Genomic DNA, 19,983 nt, shown 5'->3' with positions numbered 1-19,983 from the left:
GATTCTGTAGCTTTTCAGAGGGTAAGAGTTATAAAAACTCTTATTATTTCCTTTTTTAAAACCAGAGTTTTACCATAGGTGCTTTAACTGTAGAATTATGAAAATACAGTCTCCTTTGTGTTTTCATAACATATAAGGAAACCACTGTATATACCAAAAAGAAATGCAAAGTATGTATAATAAAGCACACACATATTATGAGTCTGTTTTTCCTCTGATCCTTTCACTCAAATAAGTAGTGGTCAGTGAAGTTTAACTAATTATTGCATGTCTGCCAGATGCCATCACTGTTCTGAGCACTGTACATGTATATTCTTTCATTTTCTGCTCAAAATATACTGCAAGGCGGACAGCATTATCCCACTTTATAGATGAGTTAATAAAGTCAGAAGGTTTAATTCACATAGTATAACACAGCTAGTGTGAGGATGGTGTAAGAAACTCCCAGATAAGGGTATGAAAAAGCACATTGTATGATGGAGCTGTAAGGAGGGTTTGTATTTGTTCCAACTGAGAAATAAAGTTAGAAAGAGGGTTTGGAACAGGATTGGGAGGGCTTTAAATGCCAGACTGAGGAGTTCAGATCTTAACAGAGTGACTTGACCAAAACAGAGTTTTAGAAGATCAGGTGGCCCGAAGGATGGCCTGGAGGGCCCAGATATGAAGTCTGGTAGGACAATTAGGAGGTCATGGTAGGAGTGCTGGGTGTGAGTTGAAAAGAATCTGAACCAGGGCGGAGTTGTGGGTATGAGAAGAAAGGAGCAAATCTGCTCTTTCCTGTTCCATATCCCTAAAATCCTCAGGGTATGTGATGTCTAGGCTGGGGCTTGATTGCTTTAGAGCTGCTCTGTCCAGTATGGCAGCTACAAGTCACTTGCAGCTCTATTAAAATTAAATAAAATTAAACATTTGATTTCTCAGCCTCACCAACTAAATACATTTCAACTGCTTAATAGCCACATGTGTGGCTAGTGGCTGCTGTATTGGACAGTGAAGATACAGAACATTTCCATCAGCACAGAGAGTTCTCTGAGAACACTGGTCTAGAGGTGCCAGATCCCACAAGGAGGTAACATGCAACTGTGCTTTGGTATGCCCTCTTCTTTCTTTTCCATTCTCATGTTTATAGAGCCTCTTGCCTGGCAGACACTTTGGCCCATTTTCTTCAGAGAGTAGCAGCAGAAAAGGGAAGGATGTCATGTAGAATGGTGTGAAGCTTGGTGTCTTGCCACACCTCTCTCCTGACTTCCACAGTTCTTAGATGGCTGAGAGATTGGCTTTGATTTTGTGTGGGACAGGGATGGCCTGGCACATGTAATCTTAGTGTAGTGGAGAGAAGGGATGGATGGCAATGTCCTTAGAGGGATTTCCTCTGGCAAGATGAAAAGAAGAAAAGAACTTGACAACTGTGTCTGAGCAGTGACAGAGGAACTTCATGGTTTTAACACTTTGTTTATAATTTAATAAGTATCGAGTTGTGATAATGTATTCAGTAATTTAAGTCACAGTACCTCAAAATTGGAATTAACTGATTAGCTCTCTGACACTAAAGAGAGCTTTCTTCCATACTCTCCCTGCCAAAGGTCCACTCAGTCTATGCTTATCTATTGCCAAGTAGCTCACTGCCTTCAGTCCTTGTTCTTTTTGGAAAGTCTTACTAATAATGAAATACATCTCCCTGTACCTTCCTCCTACCAGTGGTGCTTCTTTCCCCTGTGGCCACATGGAACAACGACATACTCTCTTCAGTATCAAAGGCCGTCACATAATTTAACACTGTTCTCATGTCCCATCTTGGTCTTCCTAGTTCCAGATTTGAAAGCCTTATTCTTTCTACTCAACCCAGATCTATAAATGTGTCCTTTCAAGATATGTCATACATATGGAATGAATCATAGAGTATGTACTATTTTCTTTGCCTGGCTTCATTTACTCAGTATAATGATTTTGGTAGTCATCCATATTGTAGGGGGTATCAATAGTTCATTCATTAAAAATACTGAATACTACTCCATTATATGAATATACTATTTATTTATTATTTTTCCAGCTTTATAAAATTGTAAGATATTTAAAGTATATGTCGTGAAGATTTGATATGTATACATTGTGAAAGGACTTCTCCCATTTAATTAACACATCCGTCACCTCACATATTTATCTTGTGTGTGACAACATTTAAGTTCTACTCTCTTGCCAAATTTCAATTATACAGTAGTACAGTATTACCAACTATAGTCATCATGTCATACATTAGCTCCTTAGGTCTTATTCATCTTATAGCTGAACTTTTGTACCATTTTATCAACTTCTCCCCATTTCCCACACCTCCCAGCCCATGACAACCACTTTTCTACTCTGTTTCTATGAGTTTGATTTGTTTTTAGATTCCACATACAAGTGATACCATGCAGTATTTGTCTTTCTCTGCCTGGCTTATTTAACTTAGCATAATGCCCTCAAGGTCCATCCATGTTGTTGCAAATGTCAGGATTTCCTTCTTTCCCATGGCTGAACAACATTCCATTGTGTGTGTGTGTGTGTGTGTGTGTGTGTACATACACACACCACATCTTCTTTATCCATTCATCTGTTGGCAGACACAGGTTGTTTCCACACCTTGGCTATTGCGAATAATGCTGCTATGAACATGGGAGGAGAGATATCTCTTTGAGATAATGACTTTGTTTCCTTTGGATATATATACCCAGAAGTGGGATTCCTGGATCATATGGTAATTCTATTTTTTAATTACTTGTGGAACCTCCATACTGATTTCCATAGTGGCTGTACTAGTTGACATTCCTACCAACAGTGCACAAGCGCTCCTTTTTCTCCACATCCTCACCAGCATTTATTTCTTGTCTTTTCGATTTTAGATACCCTAACAGGTGTGAGAGGTGATATCTCATTGTGGTTTTGATTTGTATTTATCTGATGATTAGTGATGTTGAGCACCTTTTCATGTACCTGTTGGTCATTTGTATGCCTTCTTTGGAAGAGTATCTATTCAGTTCATCTGCCCATTTTAAAAAATTGGATTTTTTTTTTTGATACTGGGTTGTATGAGTTCTTTATATATTTTGGATTTTAATCCCTTATCAGATATATGATTTACAAATACTTTTTCCCATTCCCTAGACTGCATTTTTATCTTGTTGATGGTTTCTTTTGCTGGGCAGAAAATTTTTTAGTTTGATGTAGTCCCGCTTATTTACTTTTGCTTTTGGTGTCAAATCAAAAAAAAAAAAAATCATTGCCAAGATTGATGTCAAGGAGCTTATCCCCTTTTCTTATAGGAGTTTTAGGGTTTCAGGGCTTGTGTTTCAAGTCTTTGATCCATTTTGAGTAGATTTTTGTGTATGGTGTAAGATAGGTGTTCAGTTTTATTCTTCTGCAGGAGGCTATACAGCTTTCCCAACACCATTTATTGAAGAAACTATCTTTTCCCCATTGTACATCCTTGGCTAGTTTGTCATAAATTAACTGACAATATATGCATGGGATTATTTCTGTGCTTTCTATTCTGTTAAACTGATTTATGTGTCTACAGTCTGCTATTGTACTGAATTTTTCAGTTCGGTTATTGTATTCTTCAGCTCTGTGACTTCTGTTTGGTACTTTCTTATATTTTCTATCTCTTGAAAATTTCACTTTGTTTATGCATTGTTCTCCTGACGTTGGTGAGCATCCTTATGACCATTAGTTTAAACTCTTTATCAGATAAATCACTTATCTTTGTTTCAGTAAGGTGTGTTTCTGGCATTTTATCTTGTTCCTCTGTTTGGAACATATTCCTCTGTTTTTTCATTTTCTTTGACTCTATGTGTTGGTCTCTGCCCATTAGATAAAATAGCCACCTCTCCCTGTCTTGACAGGGTGGTCTTGTGTGGAAGATGAACACAGCTCAGGCTGGCCCCAGCTCTTGGCCATCTCTTAAGCCTTTGTACTTGTTTAAGCCACTTTCTTTGTTTTTAGTGGCTCCCAGTAGTTGAGGGTGTGCCATGACCTATCAGTGTCCCAAATGGGAGGATCACAGTCAGCATAGGCTGATTGGAAGCTAGACACTCAAGCAGCAGCTGTTTTGATGTAGGTGATGTGGGTATTTTCTCATTTGCCCAATGTGTAGGAGTCACTCAGCTAATTTCTGGATTTCTTTCAGAGTGGATTGAGTTCAGGAGGCTCCTATGTTGCCACCTTGGACTGGAAGCCAAGGGACCCTCTCTGGATATTTACCACATTTTGTTTATCCATTCATCAGTTGATGGACATTGAGCTGTTTCTACTTTTTGGCTGTTATGAATAATGCTGTGTGAACTTCCACATACAAAATTTTACATGGACATGTTTTCATTTCTGTTAGATAGGTTCCTAGGAGTGAAATTGCTAGGTTCTCTATGACACTTTTGAACATTTTATGGAAATTTCTCAGACTACAGTTTAAGAAAAGATGTTGTAAGCTAATACCTGGATTTGTTGTACTACAGGCTAAAATGGCCTTGATGGATGGTGTCACCATTCCAGGAGCTAGTGAAAAAGTCAATGAAAATTTTAATTCTTTGTGTTTCAAGGTCTGCTCCACTTGCTGCCTCTTCAACTGTGCTCCCGTGTCTGGTATACGGATACTTTGGTGCTACCACTATCTTTAATTTTACTTGCCTTGGAGTGAGAAACATTAACATGTAGATAATCATAAAGCCCTCAAATAATTCTTAACTCTTTAATTATAAATTGTCTTAATATTTGATGAAAATGTTTTCATACTGAATGTGGTATTAAAATCAGAAAACTACATTTTTGTAAAGACCACTTTATAAATTGGATAAATGCTGAACACATTTACTCTCATGCTTTTTTTTTAACAGATACATACCTTGATTTTTGCCTTCATTTCTTTGATGAGTTTTTTCCTTTCTAATTTCTTCTTTTGTTTCACTTTCCACTTTCCAATTTGGGTAGGAAGGAGGCGATCAGAAACATCTTGATAATCAACTTGCATAAAAACAGCAGCATCTGGGAAAAACCCATGTTCCCCCAGAAACTGGACCTCGTCAGGATATCGCGGGAAACCATCTAATACAAAACCTGTGGAACTAGGTGGAAATTTCATAACTTACTTTATTGGCTTAAAATATTATATTATAAATATTGATTTAAAAATGAAAAAGTACTGATAACTCTCAACTTTACATAAGACACCCAATGAATAAACAGTTTCCTATAGTACCTTTTATTTTTTTAATATTTCTACATGCTGTTTCTTCTCCCAAATGTACTGAGTTGGATTAAAATGATAATATTTTATACTTATATTTATAGTATAAAAGTACTGTCAATCAGTTTATAGACAATTACTATTAATTAGAAGCCTACTAAAAGTTGTGAGACGATCACAGGGAAAGAGAAAATAAGTGACCAGCCTAATGAACGTGTCACCGTTTACATAAAGAGTTTACTTGGCTGCCCTCTACCTCTTTATTGAGAATCCTTACCTTTTAGTCATTTTTCTTCTAATGATGTTTCTTTTCATGGGAAAGTTCATAACCCTCTTCCCTGGCTCCCTTTGTAACCAGCAACAATTATTAATGTTTTCTTGGCTCATGTGTAAGATGATCGTATTCAGACAGGATCATCAAACTTGCTCAAGTATGATGAAACTTTAAGAATCATGAAAATAACTTGGAATGTTAATACATTTTCATTAGGGAGTATTTATAAAAACAATCAGGCTTGGAGAACCTGGCTTGGTTTAGTTGAGAAATTTAATATTGGTTCCTTTTTGAATGAAAGTTTATCTTGTTTATCTAAAATTTGGTTTAACTATTTATATTTAAATATACATTTTCTTCTTCAAAGGAATAGGACTTTCATGAACATTTGACAGTTTCAGCTCTTAACTGTCATTTAGAAATGTTGTTTTCTTTCTAATTAACTGGGCAAATTTACATATATTGGCCGTAAGATATGTGTTTTCTTTAGAGGTGCCTTCAGCAAAGTCTCTTCTGTTCTAGCTGTTACTTCTTTGTCAATGACATCTAAATCTTTTACCTCTACACCTCTCTTCTGAGTTTTGATTTAGAATTTTCAACAAGCTGCCTAGTTTCTCCATCTGAGTGCCCTTCAGGAATTATATATGCATCATACTGTCAAAAAATCATGCTCACTGTTACCCTTCCACACAGCTCTTCCTCTGACTCACTAGTATCCAGGTGCCAAACTTCAGAGACATCCTTCAACTCCCTCTTGCTTCTCACATACAAAACCTAAGTAATGTAACTAATGTAATTAGTTACATTAGATCTCTAGGACAGATGCCTTTTTAAAACATGTTTTTTCCTGATTATAAAAGCAATAAATCTCACTATAGAAAAATCAGAAATAAAGTCATGAAAAAAGGGCAAAATTATCTGCAACCTCATATCCAAGAGGTTACTGACATTTTGTTTTGTTTCTTTCTAGTTGGTTCTTCATTTGTTCAACTTTCTATCATATTATAAATAACTTTGTATCCTCTTTTTTAACTCAACATTGTATAATAAAATTTCTTATGCTATTACAAAGTCTTCATTGTAATAAGTTTTAATGTAGTGCTAATGTTCAGCTATTTTATTTAGGCTATTACAATTTCACTTTTTACTGTTCTTCAATCCATATGCTTTTTCTTTTTCTTTTTTTTTTTAAATGTATGATGTGAGGTCAGGAGCTAAGTTAATGAAGAACAACCCATGACTATGTTGCTGCCAGCAACATGCCTAAGTTTACTACGACTATTGATCTAATTTAGGGAACAAGAAATTAAAATTAAAGTGACTAATAATCCCACTTACTTGGTTAGGCCAGGGACTAAATGAAAGAGAGTGACCAGAGGAGGACTGGGACCTGCCAGTTATTTGAATTCTCTATGATATAGTTTCCTTATCTCCAGAATGAGAAAATAAAAGTTTCTGTCCCAGAGGGCAGTTGTAAGGATTAAGGAAATTGATATGAATAAAATATAGGAGAACATTATCTGGCACACAGTAAGTTCCATATAAGTGTTTGCTATTATCAGTACTGTAAGTATCATTTCACTTTCTTCTGGTGGATACTGAGGTAAGAGATTCTGGTTAGGAAATCGAGGTGAAGCCTTAAACTCTGGTGGCCTGGAATTCTTAGTTTGTCCTGTCTGGCGTCAGGCTTGTTCCTGGCTGTTGGTAAAGTGATGAGACTATGGACAGCTATTTAGTGGTGTGAACAACCACTGCAACAAAAACAAAGAGCGTTGCTCATCATCCAGTTATACGGGGGTTAAGTCACAACCCACTGCAGTCACCTACTGACAGCATACCCTGAAAAGAATTCAGGATGAAAAAACAGGATGAGGCACTCTGTCCTTTGGATAAACAGGCCCCTAGATAGTTAAATGCATATCTCAGGAAGAATTTCAATGACCCCAGATTCTTGCATTTTCCCATACATAGAAAAGCACTAAAATCATTAACTTGGGATATCTGTTCTTCGTGATTAGCAGCAATCTTTTACCAAGATGTATGCTTAACTACATGTATTTCCTAGCCAAGAAATTCATACATGTGTACTGGCTCCTCCCCTACCTCTTTGGAACAGGTCTTCAGAGCTACCTCCCAGGCTATAGTCCTCAGTAAGACCCTGAATAAAATTTAAACTCACAACCCTCAGGTTGTGCGTTTTTCTTTAAGATGACAGTGGAATTAACTAATTGTTAAAAGACTACAAAGCAAAGAGTCTGGTACGTCATGAGTGCACACAGGTTTAGAATATGGATCCTTAATCACAACTACACATTATAATCCCCTGGGGAGCTCCAATGCCCAGGTCCCAACCTCACACCTCTAAAGATTTTGATTCAATTATTTTGGGGTGGGGTCCCTGGCATCAGTATTTTTAAAATAATCCTCTAGATGTTTTTTTTTTAAATTAATTAATTAATTAATTTACTTTTGGCTGCATTGGGTCTTTGTTGCTGCATGCCAGCTTTCTCTAGTTGCGGTGAGCGGGGGCTACTCTTTGTTGTGGTGCATGGGCTTCTCATTGCTGTGGCGCACAGGCTCTAGGCGCGCAGGCTTCAGTAGCTGTGGTTTGTGGCCTCTAGAGCGCAGGCTCAATAGTTGTGGCGCACGGGCTTAGTTGCTCCGTGGCTGTGGGATCTTCCCGGACCAGGGCTCCAACCCGTGTCCCCTGCATTGGCAGGTGGATTCTTAACTACTGCACCACCAGGGAAGTCCCTAAATAATCCCCTAGATGTTTTTAATGTGTGGAATCACTAGTTTACATGAGAGTAAAGGAGAAAATTCTTAAATTTATGTTGGATTAGATTTTTAACTTTTAAGAATAAATCAAATAAAAGTCAATAAATGGGGGCTTCCCTGGTGGCGCAGTGGTTGAGAATCTGCCTGCCAATGCAGGGGACACGGGTTCGAGCCCTGGTCTGGGAAGATCCCACAAGCCGCGGAGCAACTAGGCCCGTGAGCCACAATTTCTGAGCATGCGCGTCTGGAGCCTGTGCTCCGCAACAAGAGAGGCCACGATAGGGAGAGGCCCGCGCACCGCGATGAAGAGTGGCCCCCGCTTGCCGCAGCTAGAGAAAGCCCTCGCACAGAAGCGATGACCCAACACAGCCAAAAATAAATAAATAAATAAATAAAATTAAAAAAAAAAAAAAAGGGTCATGCTTTAAAAAAAAAAAAAAGTCAATAAATGTATAAAAGCCCATATAAATTAAGATACCGTATCGGTTCCTTAAACCACCACTCAGAGAGAATTGCTTCAAGGATTTCGGGAGGCAATGGCTCATTTTCTGTTAGATTTAATCTGATTGCTTCTTCTTCTTCTGTAAGCTGTACTTCCTGAGGCTACAAACAAAAATCAGAAAACAAAACAAAAATTTAAAACTGTATATTAATAAATAATACTATGTTACATAGTTGATTAGGATAAGATCTGTTTTTCTCAGGTCAGTGTTTTCAAAAATATTTATGTATTTATTTATTTTGGCTGCGCTGGGTCTTAGTTGCAGTACACGGGATCTTCGTTGCAGCATGCGGACTCTTAGTTGCAGCATGCACGCAGGATCTAGTTCCCTGACCAGGGATCAAACCTGGGCCCCCTGCACTGGGAGCACGGTGTCTTACCCACTGGACCACCAGGGAAGTCCCTCAGGTCATTTTTTATACTGTTGCTCATAAGCATTTAAAAATCTGAGCTCTTTTCTTTAAACCAATATTTAATATGGTTTTAAATATTAAATGATATTTACTATTGCTAAGAGGAGTTACTAGCAATTAGCATGACTGATTTTCATACATGGTCTCAGGACATCTGTCTCATCATTTTTACTAAAACCTTGTTCAATCTATATCACACACCTATAAAGCTTAACTGATTTTTGTAGTTTATCTTATAATTATTCAACCTAGATCCTGATTAAAGGATGGGCCAGGCAGGCAGTCATCTGGACTATAATCTGTACCTGCGTCCATTTATAGGAGATCATTTGAGAAGAAAAGGGTCCAGCTATATCAGAAATGGTTAAAAAGTGAGTGAGAATTAAGAACTTTCTCTTTATACCTCCAGATAGAAAACACCTAAGAGATATATACAAACTTTCTTACGAGGCATCATTAGAAATTAATATTTTGAGATCTCCACTGGCGCCGGGACAGATTTTTTATGATGTTAAATAGAAAATGGAGAACACGATAATGGAAAACCTTACAGTCTAGGTCAGACATATCAAATAGCATAGTCCCAAATAAATGCTATATAACACTCTTGTCAGGAAAAGCTTTTCCGTTTTTTATTGGAGTCATGTAAAACTCAGTATTTTATATTCTAGATGAGCAGTAAGATCTGTATTTAACAAATGGGGAGGATGACTCTTAAATGATTTTTATGGGCTATTTTTTTCTTCTTAGAAACTTTATAGTTTGTTTCTTTTTTTTTTAACATCTTTATTGGAGTATAATTGCTTTACAATGGTGTGTTAGTTTCTGCTGTATAACAAAGTGAATCAGCTTATATTCTTCTCCCCCAAAGAAACACCGGTAAGCACAGTTATCTGCAAGGAGAGTATTAATATTCCTACCAGCTTCTTTGTATTTTCTTCCTCAATTGTAACATTGGCCTGAATTGCAAGCTCTTCAAGTTCTTGTTTTGCAAATTGTTCATCCTCAGAATCGTCCTCAAATTCAGGTCCAACTTTCTTCTCAGTTTTAAGCATTAGTTTTTCTTGAAGAAATTCTTCAAACTGAATATGAAAAATGCCCAATTTTTCTGCCAACTGTCTTCCACATACAGTTTTGCCAGAGCCATGGGGGCCCAGAAGGCATATTCTTAATGGAGGAGCCTGCCACAGGGGGTGGGTCAGGGGGTTGTAGGATAGAAGGACAGTGAAGAAAAGGAAGCTTTGAGAATTTAGAAAACATAAGGCTTATTATTAACTGCCCTCCCTAAGAGATTGAATTATCACTTCACAAACTCAAGGATGTTTCAGCATTAGGATACCAATTAACATGATTCATTGCATCAACCATGGTCCTCAGGAATCATCAACAACCACAGAGCACCTTTTTTTTTTTTTTTTGAAGTCACAGAGCGTCTTGATATCAAGTGTCAAAAGGCATTTAATAAAATTAAAGTAATTTTGTTTCTTTAAAAAAGCTTTAATTAAGGAAGAATGGAAAGGCACTTTCTTAGCACGATAAAAACAACAACAACAAAACCTCTCTACCAGACAAAAAGCCCATTGATACTGGAACACTAGGGGTCCCTTCATTAACTCCTGTAATCTCTGTATTGGAGATAGGGAAGCCCCAAAACCAGAGAACCCACAGAGATCCAGATGTACGGATTGTCCATGGATGCTCAAATTGTCAAGAACAACGGTGAGAGTTGGGATGGAGGAGCAGGTAAATCTTTTGTGAATGTGGGGAAATGACTATGATACTGGTAGGTGACAGCAAGGAGGAGTGGGAGATGGTGATATATCTGGATGGAATAAGCCTCAAAGGGGCTGGCAGTAACGGACTTCGAGCAGCAGAGGGAAGCAAGGAGCACAGTCTCATCACCTTCTGTCCTCGTGAAGGAACGGTTCAGAGAAGAGTTTAAAGGTGCAAGTGTACCAGAGAAATACAGGAGAAAGAGGAGTCAGGTATCTTGAGGAATAGCGAAATTTAAAAAAAAGAAAGAGATTTTAGAAGATAGCAAGTCCACAAAAGAATATTTGAAAACAGAAATATCAGAGAAAAGAAAGAGATCTTAGAGATTAAAAATGTGACTGCTGAAGTAAAAAGTTCAGTAGTACTGTGAAATTCTAAGATTCCCCAGCATGAAAAACACATGATTTCAGATTAAACATGTACCATGTGTCCAGTGCAATGAATAAAAAAGATTCTGGACAATTTTAAGAACGCAAGAGAATGAAAAGAAGCTCTTAAAAGCTTTCAAATATTTAAAAAATGAAGCTGACTTACAAAGAAATTAAAATCAGCCTAGTGACACTGGATGCTACCTCACAATAAAGCAATATCTTTAATATTCTAAAAAGGAATGATTTTCAACCTAAAATCTATGTCCATCCGAATTGTTAAACATATATGAGAACCAAATGATGACATTTTCAGATATGAAGAAAGTTAGTTGAAACCCTTGTTTCAGCAAAACAAGGGTTTGAAAAACCCACAAAAGCAAGAGGAAGACATGATGTAAATATCCGTTGATTTTGCCACCCAGCATTTATCCACTCTTCTGTTAACCATATCTGGATTCCCCCCAGGAGACCACCCTTCATCACTCTCAGTTTATGTGCTTCCAGTGGAACTGATTCCATCATTAGTTAAAGAATTGGGCATGACATGAAAAGATGCTCAACATCACTAATCATCAAGGAAATGCAAATCAAAACCACAGTGAGATATCACCTCACACCTGTCAGAATGGCTATTGCCAAAAAGACAGGAAACGACAAGTGTTGGCAAGGATGTGCACTGTTGGTGGGAATGTAAATTGGTGTAGCCACTATGGAAAACAGCATGGAGGTTCCTCAAAAAACTAAAAATAGAACTTTCTCGTGATTCAGCAATTCCACTTCTGGGTATTTATACGAAGGAAATGAAAACACTAATTAGAAAATATATATGTACCACTATGTTCTTTGCAGCATTTATTTGCAATAAACAAGATATGGAAGCAACCTAAGTGTCCATCGATAGATGAATGGTTAAAAAAGATGTGGCACACACATGCACACATAATGGAATATTACTCAGCCATTAAAAAAGAATGAAATCCTGCCATTTGTGACAATACTGATGGACCTAGATGGTATTATGCTAAGTGAAATAAGTCAGGCAGAGACAGACAAATGCTGTATGATTTCACTTAAATGTGGAATCTAAAAATCAAAACAAACAAACATAACAAAACAGTAACAGACTCATAGACATACAGAACAAACTGGTGGTTGCCAGAGGGGAAGGAGGGTAGGGAGATGGGCAAAATAGGTGAAGGGGATTAAAAGGTACAAACTTTCAGCTATAAAATAAATATGTCCAGGTTGGCTGTACAGCATAGGGAATATAGTAAACAATATTGTAATAACTTTATATGGTGACAGATGGTTACTAGACTTATCTTGGTGATCATTTCACAATATACATAAATGTCAAACCACTATGTTGTACACCTGAAACTGATATAATATTGTATGTCAATAAAAAAAGAACTGGTCATGTGATAAGACTTAAGTCAGTTGATGAATCACTTGAGAAAAATAATGAAAAAGAGAATGGTGAATAGTGAAAATAGAGTGGTATGAAATTACGTAGGTGCAGTCTCACACCATACTTTTGGATCACATCTTAAATCCCTCAGTGATGAAATTGCTGAAGTGACACCTCATTCATCCACAGGTTAAACCTCTGGCAAACAGAGCTGTGTGGAATTCAGAGCGGATAAGTAGCTAGGAAGTGAAGGGATGTAGATACATGACGATTTGCAGAAACAGTGTGGACTCACCATTAAGATTTCAGGCTTTTGTCCACAGGGTTATGAGTAAAACAAGGCAATAGATCACAAGTAGTGAAACAGACTGAGAGGAAAACAAAACACCAAAAGAAGACAAAAGGCCACATTCCTAAGTGACTCCCATCACCAGCAGGGCCAGGGCACAACCATCGGCATACTTCAGTCATCCCTATGGGATGATTTAGGTCCATGAAAATGGCCCAAATTATCCAGAAGAGTTTAAATTGTGTTTTATAAGTTCTTTTTAACCAGGCATTAACGTTACTGAAAGTTGTGACAGTAGATTGTGATTTATATATTTTGATCTTGTAATCCCAATCTAGGGAATTATACTAATAAAATAATTAAGAGAAACAAAGGATCATATGCCCAAAGATTTCCTAAGTACTATTTCATATTCACAATGGCAAAATCACACTATAAAAATTACTGTGAAAAAATGTCTAACAAGAAATTAGATGTTAAAATGGTATGTCAAAATGATTAGGCAATAAAATAAATCCAATAAATTTACAAGCAGTAAATTCAGCTATGACTTTCTACTTCAGCTAAAAAGATATCATGTGTTGGTCTGACATAGGCATTACTGAAGAAATCAAAATAGATAATTAGATTATGTTATATTCCAAAAAGTTGTTCTTGGAACCTAGATATTTCCATACCATTATATTAGATTGGGGACTTCACTACTGAGTAAAATGGTGGAGGTTGGTAATAAGTCCCTAAAAAAGTATGCAGGAGTGATCGTCAGGATGGGAATATTGTTTTCACCTTTAATGGTTCATCGTGAGCCACATAATCCTCAGGTTGCTCCAAAAACTTTTCTTTAGCCTCAGGACTTGAAAAGTAATAGATCTTTTCTCGATATTTAGCTGCTTCTTCTGTGCTGCCTGGTTGTAGGATGAAGTTTTCTTTGAGAGCCACTGGACAAAAGTGCTTTGTATCTCCCAAATGCCTTCTCTTCTCTTTAATTCTATCTTCATTCTAGAAATATTATTCAAAGTTTGGAGAACACTATTAATGCATTATTCATGTAATCCTAAAGAGGGAATTTTAAAAAATGCAACTTGAATAGTATTTAATCCATAACAATATCCATTTAAAACAATCCACAAAAGACCAGTTCTTATACTATTTAAATTAATCAAAAAATCAGGTTCTCATATCCCTCTGAGTTCACATCCCAAGCGTCTTTATTTTATAAAGAAAATGAAGCAGCACTGAGAATGAAGGCGTCCCCAGCCCTCTACAGACAAATGAGTAATAAAAACCCCCATAATGTGCTGGTGCAGGGTCACCGTGAGGTCAGTTTCTAAAATAAAATTATTTCCAAGAAGTAAAAGCTGAGTCAGGGTCGCAACTTCTTACCCACTGAAAATGAAATGGGAGATGCCTCAGGATTTGCTTTGTTTCCTACTCAGTGGTTATATATCAAATAATTTGGAACTATTTTATTTTGTTCAATTGGAAATGTGTAATATATTTTATTTGTGATAGATGAAGAAGCTGTGTGTAAAGTCCCTTAAGGACTCTTGCAATTTATTTAAAGCAAAGTACACTTAAAAAATAATTTTCTGTGTTGTACAATACATGCTTGCTGTAAAAATATTCAAAACTTATCACAATGCATAGAGTGAACATTTCCTCTCACCTTCTTCCTTACAATACTATATTGACACTCAGTAGTTTTATGTGTATCCTTCCAGACCTCTTTTTCTAAGTTTATCCTACACATCTATATATAAAGATAGACACAAATTTAGGCACAAATACATTGTTTTTTAAAATACCAATGAAATAATACTTTACATGATTATTCTATAACACACCTCTTGTTTTCCCCCCAAGCAAGATATAATAAACAACTTTCTGTAAAGGAGCAAAAATAAGACTAATCTCTACTTTTCTTGTGTCATTCTTGTTCAATTTTTGTGTCAGGGTTATGCAAGCTTCAAAATGAGCTAGAAAGTATTGATGTTTTTCTATGATGTGGAATATTTAAATAACATAGGACTTATCTAATCAATAAGAACTATCCTATAACTCCCTACAATTATTTTTGTTTGTTCAGCTTTTATCTTTTGTCCTAAGCAAATTTTAGTAATTTGTATTTTGAAAATGTTTTTCATTTTGACTTAAAAATTTATTAAAGTTGTAATTTAAAACAACAGTCTTTTAAAATCTGATTATATACTCCTTTCTATCTCAAATGTTATCTACTGCTCCTTCTTTTTACCTCATTCTACTTGCCAGAAGTTTGTCTATTTTATTGCTCTTGTCAGTGAACCAACTTTTCATTGTTTTTGAAGTTAGGACTACTGTTTTTATTCGGTTTTGTTTTCCTGTTTCATTAATTTTTGCTTTTAATCTCCTTCTTTCTACTTTCTTTTGGTTTATTTTGTTATGCTTTTTCCTAGGTTCTTGAGTTGGATGCTTAATTAATTTCTCCAGTCTTTCTTGTTTTTCAATAAATGCACTTAAAGTAAGGTTGCCGGACTTAGCAAATGAAAATGAAGGCTCCCCAGTTATATTGAATTTCAGTTTAAAAAAATGTGAGGTAGGTGAGTGGTGGGTGACAAGGTTGGGGGGTCTTTTTGGAGCAAGGGATTCTGGGAAGATGGTGATCTAGAGACTCTCTCTTCCCTTCTCTGCCACCTCCTCAGTGGTAAATAGCTGCTGGGGCAGGTGGCTGGTAACCATGGACGTGAGGGGAGACAACTGTACAACACTCTTTACCACTATGAGGGGGATGAGTACCTGGAGACAAACAACAGAGGTACAAGAGCATTAAGATGCCAAGTGTTCGGAGGAATCTTGCCTGTAGAAATCTGTGGATTTCCTGGGGGAATGTTAGCATCAACAACTACCACCCAGGAGTGTTTGTGGTCTCTGTGGCCTGCAAGAGACCAAGAAGGAGCTGTATGGGTGGAAGGAGTCCTCCCTGACCCTGCATCTGGGTAAGTATGAGGAATCCAGGTAGCTGAGCTTGTCTCAGGCCTCAGCAACAAAATAGGTGACCTATCTGCTGCTATGCTCCTGACCGATGGAGAGAAAAGTCACTTTGCCTTTCATAATTTTTGAGAATGTTGTCACCTAAAGCACTCCAGCAACAGTCCTGAACTCCACTGAGCCAAAAAGAAAAAAAGAAAGAAGAAAGAAACAAAGAAAACAACCATCCGTCTCAGGAAGCCTGGCACACACTCTAAGACTAGTCAGATCAAACAGACCACAAAACTCTGCAACACAGGCAGGGAAGAAACCCAATCTCAGAGTAGAAAAATGATGGAGACATTTACAGAGATTCATGTAAACACTAGAAAGAGTTCATGAGCACCAATAAAATATGTAAATGACTGAGGAAGAGAGTGAGCACTTGTGGTGGAATCTGGCCCCCTAAGATCCCCAGAACCTGTGAATATGTTATCTTATGTGTGTGATTAAGTTAACGATGTTGAGATGAGAGGATCATGCAGGTGGGTCCAATGTAATCACAGGGTCTTTATAAGAAGGATGCAAGAAGGTCAAAGGCAGAAGGAGATGAGAGGATGGACAGTAGAGGTTGAAGTGATGAGTTTTGAAGATAGGGAAGAGGCCATGAATCAAAGAATGCAGATGACCTCCAGAAACTGGGAAAGATAGGGAAAGGCTTCTCCTCTAGAGGAAGGAACATAGCCAACACTGATTTTAGCCCTCTGAGATTCATTTCAAAATACTGACTGTGAGAACTGTACAATAATTTGGTTATTTTAAGCCACCAACTTTGTAGCAATTTGTTATAGCAGGAATAGGAAACTAATACTCCACTCTAGAGACCCCAATGAATGTCTTAAATTAGAAGGCTGAGTGTAAGACAAATCTACACATATTTGAACAAACTCTACAAATGTAAGAACAAAAAAGTAAGAGATGGAGAATTTGAGGGAAAAGATAAGATATTTGGAGGATAGATCCAAGAGACCTAACTGGTATTAAGTATTGTGGAAGGAAAAAATGGAAGAGATGGAGGAGAGGCAAGAATTAATTTGCCACAAATAGAGAAAGAAATAACCTCAGATTTAAACACACGCCAAGTGCAGGCAGAACTGATGAGGAAAGACAAACACCTGGACGCACCTTGATACAATTTCTGACCTCTGAAGCAACATTAGAACTGTTGTTTCTTTTTCTATTTGTGTGGCAAAAGCGAAATATCTTTGTTGTTGATCTTTCCTACTGTAAAAACACTGCATCTCGAATGTTAAAAAATCAGACAATATAGATAAGTATTTACAAAATAAAAATTACTTGCGAGTCCATCACTCAGAGATAACCACCATTAACACATTCAACAGCTTGACTGAGGTATAACTGACATTAAAACACTTATATACTTAGTTTATAGTTTGATAAGTTTTGACATATGTTTGATCCATGAAACCATCACCACAGTCAAGATAATAAACAGATTTGTCAACTGCATAGTTTGCTCCTGCCTCTTTGTAATCCGTCCCTCCTGCCCCTATTTGCCTCCTATCTGCCCCATCCCCAGACAACCACCGCTCTGTTTTCTATCACTATAATTAGTCTGCATTTTCTAGAATTTTATGTAGGTGGAATCACATAGTATGTATTCTTTTTTGGTCTGGCTTTTTCTCTTAGCATAATTGTTTTGAGATGTATCCAGGTTGGTGTCTGTATCAGTAGTTCTTTTATTTGTTTTTATTTTTGTGTGTGTACTATTCCAGGTCTAATTATTCCCCGTTCCTAAGACTAGACTCTTTTTAGTATACTACCCAATGCCCTGTGAATTATGAGGTTTTTCCAGTCTAGTTGGTGGGAATAGGCATTATTTCTGGCTCTGTGTGAGATCCAAGTACTGGTCCCACTAATCTTTGGTACTTCCCAAAGTAGTTTCCTTACATGCGAAGCTGATCAGTGCTCTGTTGAATACTTGAAGGGGCTGCTCTGCAGGTGTCCAGAGCTCTCTCTGTGTACAGTTCTCTCATCTCTGGTCCCTTCCCTTCTAGCTGCTTTGGTCTCCAGGGGTTCTCTGCTCTATCTCCTCCAAGCCTCCAATCAACGAGTCTGGCTCTGTCTGGGCCCCTACTCCCTGTACCACAGTCTGGACAAGGTACATGGCCTTACAGACAGGAAGATGGGGAAATCGTAGGGTGCACTTCATTTATTTCCCACCTCTCTGGGATCACTGTGCTTCACTGTCTCATGTCAATGTCTTGAAAACTGTTTCATGTATTTATCCTATTTTTCAGTTGTTTCAGGCAGGAGGGTAAATCCAATCCCTTTTACTCCGTCTTTCCTGGAATGACTGTTAACATTTTAGTACATATCTTCCCAGAATTTTATCATGAGTTTTTTGCTTTTGTCCGTATAGCAACTTTCTTTCCCTTTTCAAGTAACATGACCCTTCTCCCTCTTCTCATGGAGAACCACTTCTTCCATATTCAAGGTTCTCAAATGGACCAGACAATCAGAGTAACTCCTCACCTTATAGCCACTGAGTGCATGTGACTGAGGTTGGCTCAATAATATACAAAGTCCTCTAGTTACTATGATTAATAGGGGCAACTGACTGAGCTGGGAGAAGTGAAATTCTTTCTTGTGATTTTTCCAGGTGGATTTAAAGATAGAGTGTTGTCTTTCTTCCTAGATCAAAATTTCTAAGGATGTTCTCCCAGAATTCCTGGCAGCCATGTCTGCCTTATTTGGAAAAAGCATCTTCGCAGATGTAATTAAGGATCTCAAGGTGACATATCATTGTTCATTATCCAGGTGGTCCCTAAATCCAATGACAAGTGTCCTTATAAGAGAAGACACGGAAGAGAGGCCATGTGCAGACTGAGGCAGAGGCTGAAGCCAACACAGAGGCAGCCACAAGCCAAGGATTATCTGGAGCCACCAGAAGCTGGAACAGGCAAGGAAGGGTTCTCCCGGGAGCCTTCAGAGGGAGCATGGTCCTACCTACCAACACCTTGATTTCAGAGTTCTGGTCTCAAGAACTGTGAGAGGATAAATTTCTGTTGTCTTAAGCCTTCGAGTTTGTGGTGCTTTGTTTTTTTTTTTTTGGCCGTGCCACGCGACATGTGGGATCTTAGTTCCCCAACCAGGAATAATCGAACCCATGCCCCCTGTAGGGGAAGCACGGGGTCTTAACCACTGGACCGCCAGGGAAGTCTCTGTGGTACTTTGTTATGGAAGCCTTTGGAAACTAATCCTGCAGGTAAAACTGATCTGTGTTACGGTAAATTAGGAAGAGTGGAAGTGAGGAAAAGACACTATATTATCAATGAAGACCATACTTAAAAATTTAAGTTTTGAATATTACAGACAGCTTGAGAACTGTCTGCAGATACAAGAAAGACACCGTGTTCTTGCAGACCAGAGCAGGGCACAGAAAAAGAACGGCAGAAGAAGGATGACTGAGACGAGAGAATCTGAATATTAGTGGGACAAAACCCACATCCTTTAGCCACCCTGACTGAACGTCTCAGCAGTTCCTTAGGATAAAGTACTGAAAGCTGTTAGCAGAATCATATTGTGTAACATTTGTTGTTTGACACATACATATTTGGGTTTAAGTTAGGCAACAGTAAGTTAATTACAACTGAATGTTTATCTACCCGTTTTATTGATAAAGACCAGAATTAAAAGAATCACTTCCTATTTTATTATTGACAGATGCCCGAAATGGGAGGCTATCAGTTGAGAACAGTGATCAAAATTGTGGTGCCAAGGGAGAAGATTGGGGCCTAAAATGAGCTGTTCCCATTTGAGCAAACCACTCATTGTTATCATGCCTGCAGCCCCTCAAAGATGCCATTGCTGTGCTTTGTATAAAACACCCACTTCTGTTAAATCTTTTTTGTAATTAATTTTATTGGAGTATGGTTGCTTTACAATGTTGTGTTAGCCTCCACTGCACAACAAAATGAATCAGCCATACGC

The 19,983-nt window shown here is 37.7% G+C and overlaps 1 protein-coding gene across 1 annotated transcript in view; it reads right to left on the bottom strand.

Annotated features, from left to right (window-relative positions):
- AK9 (adenylate kinase 9) overlaps positions 1-19,983 on the bottom strand; it is a 118,200-nt gene that overhangs the window by 25,905 nt on the left and 72,312 nt on the right. The window contains exons 24-27 of the mRNA XM_082475089.1: positions 13,813-14,025; positions 10,103-10,363; positions 8,746-8,870; positions 4,874-5,093 (exon numbers count right to left, since the gene is read on the bottom strand). Coding sequence (XP_082331215.1) covers positions 4,874-5,093; positions 8,746-8,870; positions 10,103-10,363; positions 13,813-14,025 — 819 coding nt within the window. The remainder of the gene's footprint in view (positions 1-4,873; positions 5,094-8,745; positions 8,871-10,102; positions 10,364-13,812; positions 14,026-19,983) is intronic.

This window comes from Balaenoptera physalus, assembly GCF_965194825.1.
Source record: "Balaenoptera physalus genome assembly, chromosome: 9".
NCBI classification, from domain to species: Eukaryota; Metazoa; Chordata; class Mammalia; order Artiodactyla; family Balaenopteridae; genus Balaenoptera; species Balaenoptera physalus.
Note: the sequence above shows the minus strand (reverse complement) of the source record. Positions and strands in the feature narration are given on the sequence as shown.